This window comes from Dromaius novaehollandiae, chromosome 8 (genome assembly GCF_036370855.1).
Source record: "Dromaius novaehollandiae isolate bDroNov1 chromosome 8, bDroNov1.hap1, whole genome shotgun sequence".
NCBI classification, from domain to species: domain Eukaryota; kingdom Metazoa; phylum Chordata; class Aves; order Casuariiformes; family Dromaiidae; genus Dromaius; species Dromaius novaehollandiae.
Window position 1 is genome coordinate 38,421,188 of NC_088105.1, and position 18,404 is coordinate 38,439,591.

At 38.8% G+C, this 18,404-nt stretch overlaps 1 protein-coding gene across 10 annotated transcripts in view; it reads left to right on the top strand.

Annotated features, from left to right (window-relative positions):
- FGGY (FGGY carbohydrate kinase domain containing) overlaps window positions 1-18,404 on the top strand; it is a 153,534-nt gene that overhangs the window by 16,695 nt on the left and 118,435 nt on the right. For all 10 annotated transcript variants that reach the window (XM_026105120.2, XM_064516265.1, XM_026105110.2 and 7 more), the window contains 2 exons: window positions 85-236; window positions 12,826-12,914. In XM_026105120.2, the coding sequence (XP_025960905.2) occupies window positions 85-236; window positions 12,826-12,914 (241 nt within the window). The remainder of the gene's footprint in view (window positions 1-84; window positions 237-12,825; window positions 12,915-18,404) is intronic.

An 18,404-nucleotide genomic window follows, 5' to 3' on the forward strand; every position in this document is an offset into this window, starting at 1 on the left:
GCTGCTTAGAGCCTAGTAACTTGCAGTACTAAGATGGAGTTAAACCAGAACTAAAATAACCTCCTTTTTTTTCTTTTTGTCAAGGACAAAACCATAGGAATGTTATTATGTGGATGGACCATCGTGCAGTCAGTCAAGTAGACCGAATCAATCAAACACAACACAGAGTTTTGAGCTATGTTGGGGGAACAATGTCTGTGGAAATGCAGCCACCTAAATTGCTCTGGATCAAGGAAGTGAGTACATCTAAGATTATGATGCACTTTTACTAAAGGTTAATAGTCTTTATTTGTTAATTTCTATGAATGAGATTTCTGAAATAAGTCTTCAGCAGTAACCTGAATTGTTCCTGTGCTATTAAAAGGAGTCTTAGCATTGATCCCAAGGGGGTGCAAAGTAAGGCCAGACTTAAGTCACAACGAAAGTATTTTGAGATTCTCTTTTTCCTATAGATTCTTTACAAATATCTCTGTTTACTGAAATTTAGTATTTCTTGGCCAAAATATTTCGTATGCCTTTCTTGCACAATTTTAAGATTAGATATACGTACAAAGTTAGATGCAGTTGATGAATGAGGCCTGAAGTGTACTAGGATTTAGTTATGTAGGCATACTTCATGCTCCAAATACTGTAGCTGGACATGCTTACAGGGGTGTAGGTGCTACTTCTGGGAGGGGTTTATAGCTGTGCGCAAACAGCACTATCTCAAAATTGGGTATCCTTGCCAGAAGTACCGCTTTTGAGGCCTTGCATCCAGTAGTGACAGGATGTGAGATGTCTTTGGCTGCTGGTAGAGAAGTTGTTCAGTTAGAGCTTCATCAGCCTTCCCAAAAAGGGCCTAAATTGTTCAGTCCCCTCTGTAGGAAGCAGGCCATCTGTAGAAGGAGGGTACTCTGTTCATAATGTGGAACTCTACCTCTGTCTCGTGTTTAAATTGTACGTGTTCTGGGCTGACATACGGCTATTTAATAAAACTGTCAGATGAAAGGAAAAATGCTTGCCGCTTGAGTTTTTCATAACCTCCTCCAATCTGGCTTTTATGTTTGGTCTTGATGATGCTTTCTGTCATTTTAACAAAGCTGAAATATAAATTACTTTCTGCCAGTTTCAAGCAGCCAAAATCTTTTGTCCTTACAGACATGAAACATCATATAGTAATGAGGTGTGTATTACAGAAAGTAAAAGGAGCTTAACTGGTAGAGGCAGGTACTGACAGATTAAGTTGTTTGTAGATGCTGCACCGAATTATAAATATCATTACTGAGTACTTTCCTTCTTGAGCTATGAGTATTATTTTATAAATAATAAAAAGTCAAGCTGTAAAAAAGCTATTGTGTTTAAAATATTTGTATATTGAAAAATCTGAAATATCAGTACCTGACTGATCAGGCAAGTGCCTTATTTATGAAGGCCAGATTGTTGAGCCTCCTAATATGGCCACCACAGACGCACGTTTTTGTTATGGCCCCAAAGCCCTCTCACGTTAGGGAGAGCAAGTATCATAGGGCTCTTGTCCCCTCCACGAGCATGTGGGTAGGAAATAGAATTCTCCTTACCCAACATGCCAGCCAGTAGCACAGCTTCCCTGGTAAAAGGACGTTACAGAATAAGGCTCGTTCATGTGTTGTCTTTCAGCTCCTGATGTGCTAGCTGAAGAGATTATCATCCTTAACAGAGGTTTTTTTGTTGTTGTTGTTTTTTGGTTTTTTTTGCTTCAGCATCTGTGTGCTGAGCTGTTCATGTTGACAGTCCCTGCTTTGATCAAAATGAGCGGACTAGCAGAGCTCTACTGTTAAACTGCTTAAGCTAACCCTGTTTGGCTTAGGCCCTGTAAGGGACAGCTATGGTAGCAGGTCAGCTAGTTCATGGGAAGGAACAGTCACATTTATTATGGAGTTGGTGGTAAACGTGAGAATTGGGCATGTTGTGGTAAACTTTTTAGCTTGGGAGAAGTATGTAACAAATCTTGACTTACTAGTTCCCCTACACTTATTGAAAAATAGGAGGGTGCAAGGAACTGTATGAACAGCGATGGTTCCTTCTGAGTGCCAGTCACAGTAATGCACCTCTACATTACCTGAATTTTAGGGCTAGGAGCAAAGGTTCATTTCAGTCTCTCACAGTTGAAATTCACATTCATGTAATGCAAGAGAAAAACTTCTACTCTGTGTTTACCTTTGTTCTGGCTTTTTGCCAAGAGGACAAATTTTACAATAACTTTGAAAGTCAGATTCTCCGAATGAGAGTTATAACACTAGCTTGCACGTATGTTGCTACTTAGTGGAAGGTCTTCAACTGCTTTGCAAATAGTAAATTAATTAAGTCTCTTCAGATTCTTTAGTATTAATATTTTATAGATGAGTAAGCTATGACACAGAGGTATTTAAAGGCGTGGTCAGAAAAATACCTACAAAACAGTACATAGTGTTTCCCTTGTGTCTTTGAGTTGTATCATCTCTCTTTTCTGTTTTTAGTACATGTCCCTCCTGCTAATGCTGCACAGTTCCTGGAGATGTGGCTGGGTTAGATTTTCATCTAGCTCAAACACGTTGGGAAAAAATATTCTATTCAGATTGCCGGACTATTTCTTAAGCTAGTGCTAATGCACAAACTGGCAAAAAGAAAGCTTGGTTTTCACATTCCTGGGGAGATTCACAAAATTAGGAGGGAGAAGGAAGCATTTTATTTTTATTCTATCTTTTTTAACTGAGAATATTTGAAGGCCTTGCACAGTTGAAATTGGAACTACCATTGTGCCTCTATTTAATTTTGATCACTGCTATTCAAAAGATAACTGCACTCTACATGATTTGTGCAGGCCACACACTGAGTCAGTTGGCTAGGTGGGAACTTCATGGGCACAAAATTAGACTCTTTAAAAATACGGCCCTCAGTGTTGCTGAGAAGACGGCCAAAATGGGATCGTTATGGGCGTTGTATGTTAGGAGTGAGCTGGTTGGCAGAGCTGCCTGGGGAAGTTTACAGAGTGTCTGCCCACACTGTGTGCCTGGCTGTGATCATGGCCCTTAGTTTCCAGGCTTCCTGACTAGTAAATGTCACCAAATATTATACCAACAAGATTTCTTTAAAGTGTCTTACAGATCTGAGTAGTTTATTTGTCTTATTTAAATCCTCACCTCTGCTTATGTTTCCTCTATCATATGTGAATTAACTTTTCCTGCCAAGCTACTGCTTGTCCAATGGGCAGTGCCTTCTCAGGAGCTGCTTTAAAATAAGATCCCTTTAAAATCTTCCCAAAACTCTGTTGCTATATTGTATAGTGCTATCCCAGAATTTTCTACCAGTCCCTGCAAATACCTGTGATCAGTTTGTTTTTTTCTAAAAACACTCCCTGTTCTTTCCGGAACTGTTTCCAGCCATATGAAAGCAAGTGGTGCAGTTTGCTGTTTGATAGAGGAACCATATTGGGTCAGACCAGAAATCCATTTGGACCAGTATTTGTGTGGTTAATAATATATTTTTGTTCTGTAAATTTGTCTAATCTTTTCTGAATGCACATGCACTTTTTGCACTGACAGTGCTCTGTAGTACTGAGTTCCACTGTTTAACTGTACTTTGTGTGGATAGGTATCTCTGTTCTGAAACAAGCTCCTAAGATTTCATATGCCTTAGCGTTCTTGGAAGTTTCGAGACAGTGAACTATCATTCCCTAGTCAGCTCCTCCATTGCATGCAGGATTTTACAGACCCCTTTTGGATCTTCCCCTCTCCCATCCTTTCTTTTCCAGCTCGAAGCATCCTAACCTATTTTGTTTTGATTTATATGAGATTCCTCCATTCCTCTGGTCATTCTTGTCTCCTTTCTCTGTACTGTTTTTACTTCCACAATACCTTTTTAGAGAAGGCAGTGAGAACTGCAAACCAAGATGCCAGCAGACCATACACCAAAGCAATTTTTTTTCTTTCCTCCCTAACGCTGTCAAATATTAGGCAACTCTGGCTAGGGCTGAGGGCACCAAACTGTAGAAAAGACATGAAGTTACACCACTGGTTCCAGCAGTCAGTCACTGAGTGATTTACCCAGCTGATACATGTGCTGGACCAGCTCCTTATTTAATGACTGGGGGATTGTTCAGATGCCTTGACTTTGCATCACTAGCGCATCATTGCACATCTAACAGGAAGAAGAGAGCCTCAGTAAATACATGTGAACTTTTATTTCTTCCATACTTTCTAAATCCAGTGTCTCATGGGGCTGTTGTGAGCATATGCTGGATTCCTCTGCTTTCATGCTGTTCTCAAGAAGTGTGTTAATGCAAATGTGTGTTTACATTTCAGCTTTAGAAGGGAGCTTTTTTCTACATGGAAAGGTTTAAAAATTACCTGACGGTATCCTAAGAACTTAATGCAAAGAATGCGTTGGGCACATTCTTCTATGACTAGCCATAATCAAAACTGAACTTGGGAACTTCCCAAGACAATTAGCTTATCTTTAATAACAAAAGATTTTCACTCAGTGTAGTGAAAGGAGTGTTTACAAAATCTCAATCGAGGTGTACTTAGGGCTTTTGTGTCTCTGTGTAGGCATCACATTTCTGGAAGACACTTGGTCAGAAAGCTTGGCATGGCTACAACATGTACTATTCAAAACCAAAACTGTATTTTGTATAGTCATGCTACAGGTCAGCAGGTACATCATAGCATATAAAGACTGTTGACTTTTGCCTTGAACTGCCTGGAACTTTTTTGTATTCCCTAGGAGTTAAACATACGTTCCTGCTATTTTTGCCCTGTACATGATGCTGTACATGTTCTGTATCTGCTTACGTTCATGTAGGTTTTGCAGATACAATGCAGCTGGGAAATTAACTGCTTTATATCTAAAATTATGCTAAAATAATCAACCACCGTCAGAAAGCTGAGTTAACCTGATGTAGAAATGGTAACTGATAATCTTCTGATCATAAACAGGAAGTACTGGAACAGATTTGCCTACCCAACAGGTATTCAAGATGGTCTACTGACTTTTCAATGTTCCATGTGGGGATTTGTCATATGAAATTGCAGTTTTACTGATACAAGATAAGTTGCATGAATGTGACTGTCAACTAAATTGGTTTGTTAAAGGAGTCATTTAGGATACTGGTTATTTAGAAGGCTAACTAGGTACACTTTTGGAAGTAAGTCAGTTAAAGTATTGATGCTGTATCACCTGTTCTTATTATATCGATAGGTTAATTGTGTGTACGTTGTCATCAAAGCCTTTCTCCCGCTTTCCACTATGTTAACCGGACTGTGGAAGGCCACATTAGGAGATCTGCTCTTCAAGCCTCAGAGGAATCTGGGCAAAATTTTGTCTTCTCACTATTTGCCCTGGACCCTCTTAGCTGTAGTATTTAAAAACTTGACATCTCTGAGGAAGGGTCTGACAAAGGTCACTTTAGCAGCGTTGCTAACTTTAAAATGATAAGGCATTCCTTCAAGGAAAGGAACTGAAGTTCTACTACTTAAATTTTTTTTATCTGAACGATTAAAAGGTAATACTAAGGAATATGGCTTAGTAAATTTATTCTGAATTGGTTGGAGGTAATGAAGGGAGGAAGAATGGGGGAGGGCTAAGATGACCTAACTGTACTTTTCCATTTCCGTCATCTTTTCATTATTGGAATTGAAGATGACCTCACTCACCATGAGGAATGAGCTGACTTCATTGTGCAAGAGGTAGATGCTGGTCCTTAGCTCTTGCTGCTTTCCTGTTGTACTTGAGACTTGGATTTGTTTGCAGAGGGCTGTTGCAGTCTTTCCTGCAAATCACGAGTTACTCTCATCTGCTCCTTTTTGACTGTCTTTGCTATGCAATGTTTTATTTTGTCTGTTTTTCTTCATCTTCTTACATTTCTATACTAGACACTTAAATAGAAACTAGAGACTTCAGAACTTATTTGTTCTTTCCACTCTTTCTATTCTGTTTAGTTTCAAATTAAGAATCTGAACTATGAAGGTCCTGACAGGTCTTCTGAGATCTTTTATTTAGATTGTATTGACTTAAATTCAGTTTAGCTTGGTGGCAGCTGACTCATTTTACCCTCTGGTGCCTACTGATGAGTCTGCTTGAGATTAATTGGGTAGTCTTGGTGTTTGTGGTTGCAGATAGGTGTTTATAAGACACAGGCATCACTGCAAGTGAAATTTGCTTTTAGGGGACAGCCATTTGCATTATGGGTTGGTCTTGTTAAAATGTGCACATTTGTAGTCCACTTATGAAGAACCTTCTATTTCTGTGCCTGTGTTGACCATGCATGGTAATAAACAGTCTCCAGTGTTAAATCTGTAATCTAAAACAAAACGTGCATATAATTTTTTCCGTGAATACTATCACATTTGACTTTGAAATATGGTCATTAAGAACATCAGCTGAAGATGAAATGGGAACAAAGAATCATTATCCTTTCACAAATATTTAGAAATTAGGGGAAAGACAATTCTAATAAGGTCTTCCTAAAGTCAGTAACATAATTTTAAATGTAAACTTCAGTGAAAAGAAGGTAGTCCTGAGTTACATCTCCAGTCTTTCAAAATAATCAAATTAATTCCCCTCTCTGTTATTTCCTCAGATTTCTTCATTGTTTAGAATTATATGGCAAAATATTATTGCAGTAGTTCTTCACTTTTGTAGTTTCGAGTACTTTTCTTTTTTAAGGCTTTGCTGTGCAGGTTGTGTTATGCTGACTTTGGCTAGAGAAATTGCATGCTCACTGGCTGGATGAGTGTATAGATGTGTGTAGATGTATGCTTATGGACTATGAAAATGTGGGTACGTTCTCTTGAACTGGGAAGTTATTTTGCTGCAAAGTCAGTGCAGCTTGACTGTATGGATGTCTCTGTCTATGGTGCGGGAAACGAACACTGCAAAAGGGAGAGCATAGCTTAAAGCAATGTAGAAGCGGGGGTGAATGTTTGTGCAGCTCTAGAATTAGCTTGCTGTGCTTTTTTTTTCCCCCCAGAGGTATCAGAAGACAGAATCATGTTTACTGATTTCTGGCTGGAAGTTTTATTGTGGCCTGTGCCAAAACAAAAGAATATTTGTTATGCTTTCCTTATAGTAATGACATTACAAATCAGCTATTTGTAAAATATAGTATTCCCATTAAATCAGAGGCACTGTAGCATTTTCTAAGTGGGTGGGGATTGCTGGACTAGGAATAGGTATTTCTTGGGTAAGTGTCTCCAAATGAGATGCAGTCTTTCTAAACTGTCTTTTTACACCTCATTTTTTAAGATGGAGAATAAGGGCAAAGAAGAGCTTCCCTTTAGCAAAAAATCACTTCGTAGAGGGAATGGCAAGCACATGGTCCCTTTGCGATTAATAACTGAAGATTGATAGTGCTTGTATAATTTTCTTTATACTTTTTCTGGCACATTGCCCAATGATCTCTCTGTATGTTACTGTTCACATCTTCAGTTACAGCTGCCTTTTTTAAGCATCGCTGTTCTTCCTTCTGCCCACCTTTGGCTTGCAGCTGCCAGCCAGTGGGATCATTTGCAGAAATGATTAAGGTAGCTCTTTCCCTGGCCGTGGGGGGGGGGAGGAAATAGCTGATGTACTGGTGTTAGCTTGGCAGTGACTTCTTTGTTCATGCATGTCTTTTGCTTGCTGTCTTTGCAGCTTTTTGTTCTGTTGAATGTGGCTGGTAAGATTTTGCCATTAAAAAAAAAAATTCAACTCCTTGCTAAGTGAGAATGGGTCTGAGCTACTAGGTTCAGAATTGAACTGTGGATTAGGAATGGCTATGAATTCTTTAACAACTTTTTGTTACCGTGTGTAGTGCAGACATGTATTTGTAGGTTGTACTTTTGACTGTTGAGTTCACCTTTCAATTGCAGTTGCTAATCGAGTTGAAATAACCTTTCAAAAACAGGATTATCATCTGGAAGGTTTGAAACACCTCCACTTCTCCACATATGTCCTACTTGCTCTGTCTTCCAGCCGTATCTCTCAACTCAGTTAGTATGGTGGGGTTTACAAGCATGTACACAGATTTTCTTGCCTTGTTAGGGCTCCTGCCAGTTCAGCCTGGTCTGTCTGGTCTGTCCCTCTCTCATGAGCATAGCCCTGTCTGACCTGGACTCTGACTCTTGCCTGACTCGTGGTGCTACCCAGAGGGTACCTCAGGGAAGCCTGAGATTTGAAAATACCTGCAGATGTTTGAGACAGTGCCTTGGAGGTAGAGACAGTATGTTGCAGCAAGGCAAATCTCTTCCCCTGCAGCAGTATCCTCCTCACACGATACTTCCCAGGCTTCCTCTACTCCCCCCCCCCCCCTTCCAAAAGGCACAGCTGCAGCCTCAAGATCAATCTGATAATTTGGTTAGTTAATTTTTAACCAACTATTGTGTGTGCAACTCATAGCTGCAAAATTTATCAGTCTGTAGCCTTGACTCTGGCAAGAATAGGATTCAGAGCCTATCCTGGGTGCTTCAGCATAGCTCTGGTGCATGGTTTGCTCTTTGATCTGGAGGGTAAGAGATCCAAGTTCAAGTTCTTGTTCTGTCTGAACTGGAGTAGGGAGTGGGACATCAGTTTCTTGCATCCCCATGAGGATGTGAATCACTAGCCTGCAGTTGTTCTCTTTCTTGCTTTGACAGAATGCATATTTAATCGCTTTCAGTAATTTAGAAAAATAGACTGATACTCTATATAGCCTGCTATTGTGGATTGCCTGGGAGATTGAGATTAAAAATTTGCTTTGAACGGGGCTAAGCAAATTGTTCAGTGGATGAGTCTCTGTCTCTGGTTTTCAGATGACTTGGATTTTGCCCTGATGTGGAATTTGAACGCTCATGCCAACTTTCTTTTTTACACTAAATGGTAATTCTCCTTCCATGTGTCCCTTCTGGTTTTAATCTAGGTTTCTAACACACCACTTTGGGATGATTTTTGAATTTGTGGGTTTGGGCTGATAAGTGGCCGTGAAATTCAGGCTGATACCCTGTGCTAAATCAGACATTTTTGCTTCTAGCCTGTCTTTAGTTAATCACATGGCCAATAGGGATCTGATGTGAAGGCTGTTTGTAATAAGATTTAAGATCACTTGATTCATATTTAATCTGTATTAGCAATAATGAAGGTCAGGAGGTCTTTGGTGTGTGTATACACATTTTACTTCTAGTGGAAAAAAAGCCTTTGCACAAACTAAATGTCTGAAGATCGCTTTGTCTTACAAGAAAATAATATACTTACTAAGAGTACAAATAAAAGGCTTCCTATAAACAAGTTAACTCAGATTAGCTTAACAAACCAGTGAATTATTAGTTGAAAGTGTCTTTCAGCATTCCCAAGGGGAATGTGCCTCTAGGTGTCTCCAAAAAATCCTGCTGGATACTGGAGCTCACATGAAATTCTCTGTGTGTGTGTGTGTGTTCGTGTGTATTTTTAATCCAATCGAAAAGTGAACAAATATACATAGCACTACAAAATTGTGCAGTATGAATTCATGATAATCTTTTGACTTGCCAAGAAATAAATGGGCAATGGAGGCTTAATTATACATTTATCTTTACACACAAGTCCTCCGATTTCATGTTGAAGCTTATAAGCCAGACAGTGAGGAGAGCATCTGCTGTGGCATTTGTTCAGTGAATATATGGAGGAGGTCAGTCTTTACTGCAATCTGTATCAGTTCTTCCCATCCCCACCTTCCCTTTACCTTTCTTGTCAAGGAAGATTGAAGGATATTGCACTTCGTAATGCTTAAACACATTGCTTCCAGCATATTCAGGATTGATGTTGATAGGTTTGTCTGTGAGGATCTCAAAAGTTTGGAGGTGTAATAGTTTAAAAAATAAATAAATAAATAATAATAAAAAAAGGAAGGGCAGTCCATAAGTACCCCTGGAAAATAGAAGGATTGAATTTACTTCTTTGCAAGTAAGTTTGAAGGGTGAGTCGCAGGATATGAATACAGCATTGGGAACATTCCCAGATCTCTTCCACAGTGCTTTTAATGTGGTTGCAGATTCCTGAGCGTGAGTGAAAATAAATTAGAACAAATTTCAGTGAATGTAGAAAACATGGTGATTTTTAAATTTGTTTGGAAAAAGCATCAGGGCATACTATAATTTTTTTGTCTGTACTAATTAGTGATGACAAAGCATCAAGATGACAAAGGATGAATCATTTGGATGTTCATGAAGCAGTATATTTCACTGTTGCTAACATGTGGCTTTTGGGAAATCTTGAAGTAATAGAATCAGGATCTGGGCAGTTTCTTTGATAAACAGATTTGTTTGAAGAGGATAGTTATTCTTAATCCAGTGTCTTTTCCGATAAACACTAAATTAATAGCCAATCTACTTCTGTTGCTTCTTGAAGGCTATGAAGTATGTTATCTATATATCATGGTTTATATTATCAAAATATCCGGCAGAGTGATCTTTGTACTAAACTATGGAGCACCATTGCTTTCACATTTAAAGTTAAAGCTGATGTGAGTAGCAGCTCACATATACCAGGGAGGTAAGGCAAAGCCAAGTGATTTGTAACAGGCATCGAAACCTTGTGCTTTATATAATAAAAAATTGCAATATGATCATTTATTTTTTGAACTCAACAGGAACACAGTAAGTGCTTTTGAAGAGCTAAACATGAATAGGTCAATTATTTGGATGATCCAAAACTAAAAAAAATTCTCTTTTTTCTGTATTTACCTACTTTCATTTTAATTTCCACATTTTAATTCAGTAACTTCCTGGGACTTGCAAGATTTTGGGTTGAAATCACATAGTATCTGAAATAAGTTGTAGAACCAAATAGTGTTTCTTAAACTTAAGTATTTTTTATTTTAATTCAACATATACATTCTTGGTAATGTAGTTAATTTTAACTCCAGAAAATGAACAGGAACTTCTGTAATGCAAATCATGAAATCTTCATGATAGTCATTGACACTTTTATTGATTATTTTGAAACAAAGAGCCTTGAAAAGAAAGGCATAATTACAAAGCTGTTAGAACCTTCGTTAACGTACTGATGTCTTACTGTGGTAAGTTTGGCCTGCTGCTAAACTCTGATTTCTTTTTTTTTTTTTTTTTTTTTCAGTTGCTGAGAATGCTCATTATATTACTGAGATTCTCTTAATGTTTGATACTTTCACTTTTCTAAAATAATCCCCTGCTCCTGGAATCTTGTGCAAGAGTCTTGGCCTAAGCTTGTGGAGAGTAAATGAAAAAGGTGGGATCTGTAAGATCAAAGATGAAAAAGGACATAAATCATCCTTTTAGTTTCTTGTGTTGAGCTGAAGACCCACATAGCTTCCCGTCTCATATACTTCTGAAGTATTTCTCCAGCTCTCTTTCTCAGCCTGCTAGATGCAGCTGTTGACCTAGCCTGTGATGTTGCTGAAGTTACACCACCTAGATGGGCTTCATGCCCCAAAGACCCAGCTAGAATGCATGTTTCTAGTACAGCCACTCTTACACGATCAAACACATCACTGTTTCAGTTAATTAAAACATCGGTGGAGTTTATTAAAGCAATCTGCTCTTTCTGTAGAGGCCTGATTTGTGAACCTTGTGGCTGGTAGCACTGACTTTGGTTTGGTTTTGGTATTTGTTAGTTGTTTTAATATCCAATGGCCAGAGGTGGCCATTGGATGGGATTATTGTATTGGTGCGTAGTGATTCTCACTCTTTTTGTCACACCGGAATAAATAGCTACTCGTACGTAAATTACCTTCCCGTTCATCATTGTCTGATACCATATGGCAAATATGGAGATTGTTTACATGGAGAAGGAATACTAATAAAACACCTTGGGATCATCAGCTGAATCCAGACCATATTTTGAAGATGGAAAGAAAGGATAGGGCCTGGCCCAGATGATATGACCCATTAGTGGTCTCTTCCAAATAGACCACTGAGAAGTACTTTCTGGACCATCAGCTCTCTACAGAGTGTAGTGTGGGAAACTCTCTATAAATCATCTGTCTTGGTCAAACAATTTTTTAGCAGTTTGGAAATGTCACATGGCTATCAGGAGCTTGCAGGTATCGTACCCCTAACTGCAGGATTTCCTATAACTTTATTCAGTTTTATTTCCCCCATCGAGGAAATAACTTTGAACCTCTTCTCAAACAGAAATTTAGGCATTCATACTGCTTTGTATATTGTTACGTATTTCAACCAAATTTTGCAGAAAGCTAAAGTTCACAGAGGTAAGCTTGTGTTGGTTGGTGATGGGAATTCTTCTGTATGCTTTGACAGAAACCATACGGTTGTAGTGTGGGTTTAACGCTTGTTTTTACTGGTGAATCCATGCAGCTGAGAGTTCCTGGAGGGCCCAACCATAGGGAAAGCTTCACTGAGAGCTTACAGGTTCTTAGATACTTAGGTTAACTGGCCTTACAGTAGAAATTTGGATGCTTTGCTTGTTCTGATGCTCACAGAGTTCTTTGTTTTCTGCCTGTACTTAAAATTCAAAAGTATCAGATATAAAATCAATAATTTGAGAAAGTAGTGTGTTCTTCAAGCAAATATTTTTTGAGTAAATTGTCTATTGACTTTGAGACTGCTCTGATACTCAGCAGCTGACTGGGAACTGAGCACATATTACTAATCTGAAACTTTTGCCTCCATGAATTATTTTTGGGAAACTTATTTCTTACTGTTGGTCCCTGGTAGGGAAAAGACTCAGTTCTTGAGGTAGTAAATAACTGCAAAGTGGGTGGAGCAGGGTGGATGATCAGAATATTGGGTTTGGAAAAATTGCCTGTTTTACGTAACTGGCAGGTTCCCTAATTTCTTTAAAAACATAGACATGATCATATCTGGCCTCTAATATCTGTATTTCTAAAAAATTTTTTGTTAGAATTTGCAAGAATCATGCTGGGAGAAGGCAGGCTACTTCTTTGATCTTCCGGATTTCTTATCTTGGAAAGCAACAGGTGTCACTGCAAGGTATGTTAATTATAACAGTATGAATTTTTTTCATCTATTTTCTTATGTATGTTCCTGCTTTTAATTCATTTTGACTGGACGTGCTGTAACGTACATCTGTATGTAATTCTGCCTGTTCCCAAACATCTTGAACCTATCTCCCACTTCCATTGTACATTCCTAAGCACAGTTGTTCCTGTGAGCAGTGTAATTCACAGATACAGTATGTTGCTACAACTGTCAGTTAATTGGTCTTGTACTCCATTTTGAAATATAAGTGCGAGTGCTCTAGTTACTGTGAAATTACTAACAATTCTGTGAAATTTTTGGTTGACAAATTCATTGACTTTTTGAAAACCCAAACACAACACTTTTTGAGGGATCTGGTAAAAATGGTTACTTCAGTGTAAAACACAGCGGCTGTATTGCTCCCAAAAAGCATCTCAGAATATTTGCTGAGTAGCTCTGTAGTATCCTTTGAGACAACCCCTTTTGAATCTTGGTTAAAGTGACTTCAGTATGAGTGAAGTGCATCTGTAGAGTAACAAGTGCATGTACAGGTTGCTGAAGTACGGTATTAGTCATTTAAAAAAGGTCTTATGTCTCAATTCCACATCTAGCTCAGTGCCACTGCAGTTTCTGGAGTTATATCTGTGCAAAATTAGTCTAAATGAAAATTGGTTCCAGGCTAGTTTTAGTCTCTCCGGAAATGGACGATACCTTCTCCCCGGACACAATTCTTTTCATTTGAGTGCTTTCTGTCTCCCTATAGTCTCCGTAATTGACAGCTGTTGTTAAGCTTCTTGCTTTAAAGAATGGGGGTGTGCAATGTTTGACTGAAAAAAAAAGGAGGCGGGAAGAGCAAGGAGTGTATTTCTGTAAGAACTTACTGGTTATTAATTGAAACGTAGTATCTCAAATACTGTCTTCTGGAAGTCGATTCTGCTATATGCTGTACAATTACATAACAAAGGAGCAGCTCTAACACAGAAGATCTTTCAGTCTAAGTGGTCTTTTCACCAGACCCAGCTCTAACTTCAAGAGACTGAATCCCAGGCTCCCAGAGGACGTGCCATCCATCTTGTGAAAGTACCCAAGACTTTGATTTGGGGCTAGCACGCTTTGATCAGGTGACTAGATGGAGAAAGGCAACTGCTTCTCTTCCATATTCTGCTTAAGGGTGCTACAGATTGAGCACTCCTCAGCTAGCGAGTTAGGGGTTTAGGCATAGTAATGTGAGAAAAGTGGTCTCCTGTCCTAAAGAGAGCCTTCTGAGGTGGGTTAGGGATTTGGTGTCCCAGAAAATAGGTATGCCTAAATGTCTTCTTCATTTGTTTGCAGATCCTAGCAACCTGTCTGTTAATGGTTCTGCTTTATAGGAAAGGGAAACATTTTCACCTGTTCTTACATGTGATAGGAGTGTCTTTGTTTTACCCTTCTTACTTGGTTGGGTGGCCAAGTTGGAACTCAGTTCCAAACACAGTCTTAACTTGGCTTTGTGGCCAGATAATGGTTCATAAATGGGATGAAATTTGTGGACAAATCGTGGAATGTTCACCTTGTACTAAAGGCTGAAGAAGCTAAAATAGGATATAGTCCTGCAATCCGTAGGGGACTGGAGCTGAATATTATTTGTATTATTTGCAATTCATTTGGTAAAGGAAGGGATAGCATTTTGGATAGAGTGGTGGTACTTTGGAAGAGAATTCTCTTCTTTCCTGAGCAGAGAAATCCACAGCATTGATGGGCAGAGTTTCTGCCCTCCTCACAGCCCTCCCTGATCTTTAGCATGTTTTGCCCTTCTTGCTTCTAATGGTTGTGGCTGTACCATGTAAAAGAAGTGCTTCTCTCTTGCACGCTCTACCTCGCTGTCTTACACGGTCTCTCTCATTGTGCCTCTCTCAACTTCCAGCCTCGTGTAGCTGTGAGAGCAGATGGAAAAGAGCAACAGTGCCTTCCCTCAGACTTAAAAATGTAGCTGTTACTGTGACTAATCCTTTAGCTGTCTGGGAAATAAATGATTGTATTGAAGTATAGGAATTATACTAGCTATGCAGCTATTCAGTGTTTGAGGTGAGATTTTCAACATTCTCTGCAGCCTTTGTATGCAACCAAAATGTGTGGCAGGAGGTTTAAAAGCAAGTTAGGAAGGCATATGTAGGAACTCAGAACGTGATACAGAGCTTTTGTCCACGGTCCCTTTGGATGATTCAGTTTAGGGGCAGTGTTACTTGTGGGTGTGTGGGAGGGAACAGAAATTAGTGGTGCTGTCAGCTGGTGTCAGGCTGTCATGGCTTGCACAGGGCTCTGGGATTGCCAGAATTGGGTCAAACTCGGGTGTTGCTTTGGAAGTAAATCTGCAAAGAGAAGTCATGGTAGTGATTACAGCTCCTTGGTCCCTCCTGGCTTTGGCTCTGGGTTCTTAGTTGTAACCTTTTGCAGGTGAGACACAGAATCTCTCTTTTTGTTTTGAAATATGCTGCAGAAGAGTATATATTCCAAATTAGAGCTCACTGAATCACAAATTTATTTGCTTAGAAATGCCATTTTGATTTTTCCGAAACTTTGAGTTTACAGATGAGTGTTTTGAGGGTGAGAAGAATGTTAGGGAAGACTTTCTGGGAAAGTCCTTCTTTGTTCTCTTAATGTGTTCCCCAAAATTAAGCTGATTGTTTTGTCTCCAGTGGAATGTGTAATAACACATGAAAGGGGGGAAAAAAGGAGAAAGGAAAATAATGACAAGAAATCTTTTGTTGGAATCAAACCTAATTCTTTTTCCTGTCTTCCCCTCTCCCTGCCACACATCTGTTTGTCTTTTTGGAATTCCCTGTAGTTTGGTGATCAGATCCTCTCAGAACCAAGGAATTTGTCCTGCCTATGTTCATAATGCAGTGGAAGTGTGAATTTATCAAGGATAAGATTCTCACCACCTTTTCTCCCTTTGAGCACAAAGGAGGCTATTCATGGGGCAAGGCACAGTGTTAGTCATTGTGAATCAGATACATAAGTTGGCCCTGATATAAGAAAGATTTTTTTCTTGAGTTTGTTTTGGTGGTGGGGATTTCACTAAAATGAATGCAGTTCAAAAGGCAATTTTGTAGGAAATACTTCTACATGCATTGTTGGTATTACTCTTGCTTCTTTACATTTCTTAAGTGTCTCTTTTAAATCTTTTGTATGTATTTAACATTAAAAACTGTGTATAGTCTTTTTGGCTTCAGTGAGATTACTCAGGGCTCAAAGTTAAGCAGTCTGTGATCAGGATTTAAAATGTTTGAAAGCAGTTCTTGATGTGTCTTTGAGTATGAAATCATTTGTCTTTCACCTTTGAATGATTTCTGCTGGCTTGAGCTGCCTTGCTGCTAAGTGAAGATTTTTCCAGTGGATATATAATAAATAATACATTTCTTACCTGAGAGGTGGAGACTCTGGCATATTCTGAGATTTTTACCAACTCTTTGAAATCTCCCTTTATCTTAATGGATAACTTCCACCCATTAATTGCATAGAATGATTTCCAAATCATTGATTCCCATTGTTCTTGGGAGATTGTCACTTGTAATATTCCATATTAAAAATGCCCTTTCTTATTGCTGTTTCTTCTTTGGGCTGATGAAAGACCTTACAAATTTTTACTGACAGCTCTTTAGTTAAAAACTGTGGAACCTTTTTTTTTTTTTTTTTTTTTTTTTTTTTAAGATTGCAGCAATGGGTAGTGGTCTTGCCATTTGGATGCTCAGTTGACTTATTTCAGAAAAGCTGTTGTGGAAATGAAGAGAGAGCTGTTTTCCACAGAGATGTTAGCAATGCTGTTCAGAGGCTCAGCACTTTTACTCATGGTGAGTGTGACTCACTGCTCTCTTCCACCCACCATCTATAACCTCTGGTAACTTTTCCTTTATATGGTATTTTGTATGGAGCCATCTTACTATAATCTAAATACATATCTGGTTTAGTTACAGGTGACGGTATTGCGGACAGAGGATTCTTACCAGAGGTGCTCCTCTGCTTTGCAATTCTATATTTGTGAAGTCTTGTGAAGGATTACATTGCAGACAAGAATAGGGCTAAGCTGCTAAATGAGATAAAATTCACGCCCAGATTTCACCAAAGCTCATATGTCTTTAGATCTAGGATTCTGCTTCAGGGCCACTTCTAACTACAAGCAACTCACTCACTGGAAAAACAGTTAGTCTCTACTGGATTTACTTGGTTTAAGAAAAAACATAACCAAAGAGACATTAAACCTGTGGTGGAGGGTTTGGAAACATGGGTAAGAATATCAGGCTGGCTATAATTGAGGTGGCAGGTATCCACTATCAGACTATAAGCCACTGGAAAAGAAATAATAGTGCAATACCTATTAAAGAAAAAGTTGGGAAATAATTTATAAGTAAGAATTCAAGAAGAACCAGAATGAATGAGGAAAAAAGAAGCTTAGAACCCTTTAAATCTTGAATATTTCATGCAAGAAAGATCCTCCTAAAGTTAAAAAAAAAAGAAAAAGAGTGGAAGGCTTCATCTTATGTATGGATGTTGACCCAAAGGATTTTTCTTGTGAAAATACTTCACACTTCAAAAAGTACAGTCACTCTTCAACTGCTAGCCTCAGGGGAGGGAACATGGTGTCGCAGAGATGTTTCATGTACCTACTGCAGATCTCTTGTAAATTATCTCCTCCCAGCATAGATCTCAGGATCGTGAGTTTGTCCAGAGAAAATTAGTTTTATAAGAAAGAGGTTCATACATTTATCGTGATTGCACAGACTGCAAAAACAAGTGATTGCAGTTCTTAAAAAGCGTTTCTGGGAAACACAGAACTAGTATTGGACTGTGTGTGTGTGTGAGGGAGGGAGAGAAGGAAAGAGAGAGAGATCTTTAAATATGCAGAAGACACCTTCAAAAAATGTTTTCTTTCATTTACAGCAAAGATGCTAGTTCCTTGGCTTGTGCGCATTGAAATAGCTGACTATTTATATGAAGCAATAATTTAGTCCTTAAGGTTTATTTGTAACCTTTTCCCAGTTTCACATCATTAGGGCTGGAGGTGGCTCTGTTGTACTGATTTAAGTCCAGCTCCTTGACGTTAGTGGGGTTGATGCAGGTGTATGCTGGGATAAATAGAAGCAGAATCTGGTCCATTGTTGAACTGCAGTGATGGAGGTTCTTAATAAAACATTAAAGCTAGGAAGATGCTTTTAAATCCAAGAATTTGGATGCAAGTCTGCTATGTCGTGTCCTCTGTGTGGTTTAGAGAAGCAAATTAAATCTACATCTTCAAAGGTGTTCAGGCAGCTGAATGCTTTGGAGGATTTGATTCTTATTCATTCTCGTGTTTCTGTCCTTCATCTGTAAAACTGAGATAGTAGCTTTTCCACACTGTACACTGTTAGGAGGTTGCTTACTTTTAAAGTTGTGAGGTACTTAATCACTGTGGTTAGTAGAGTCCTCACGAAATACTGTATCAGATAGGCTGGAAACTTTGAAAAGAGAGTTTGGAAGAAGAGCTTA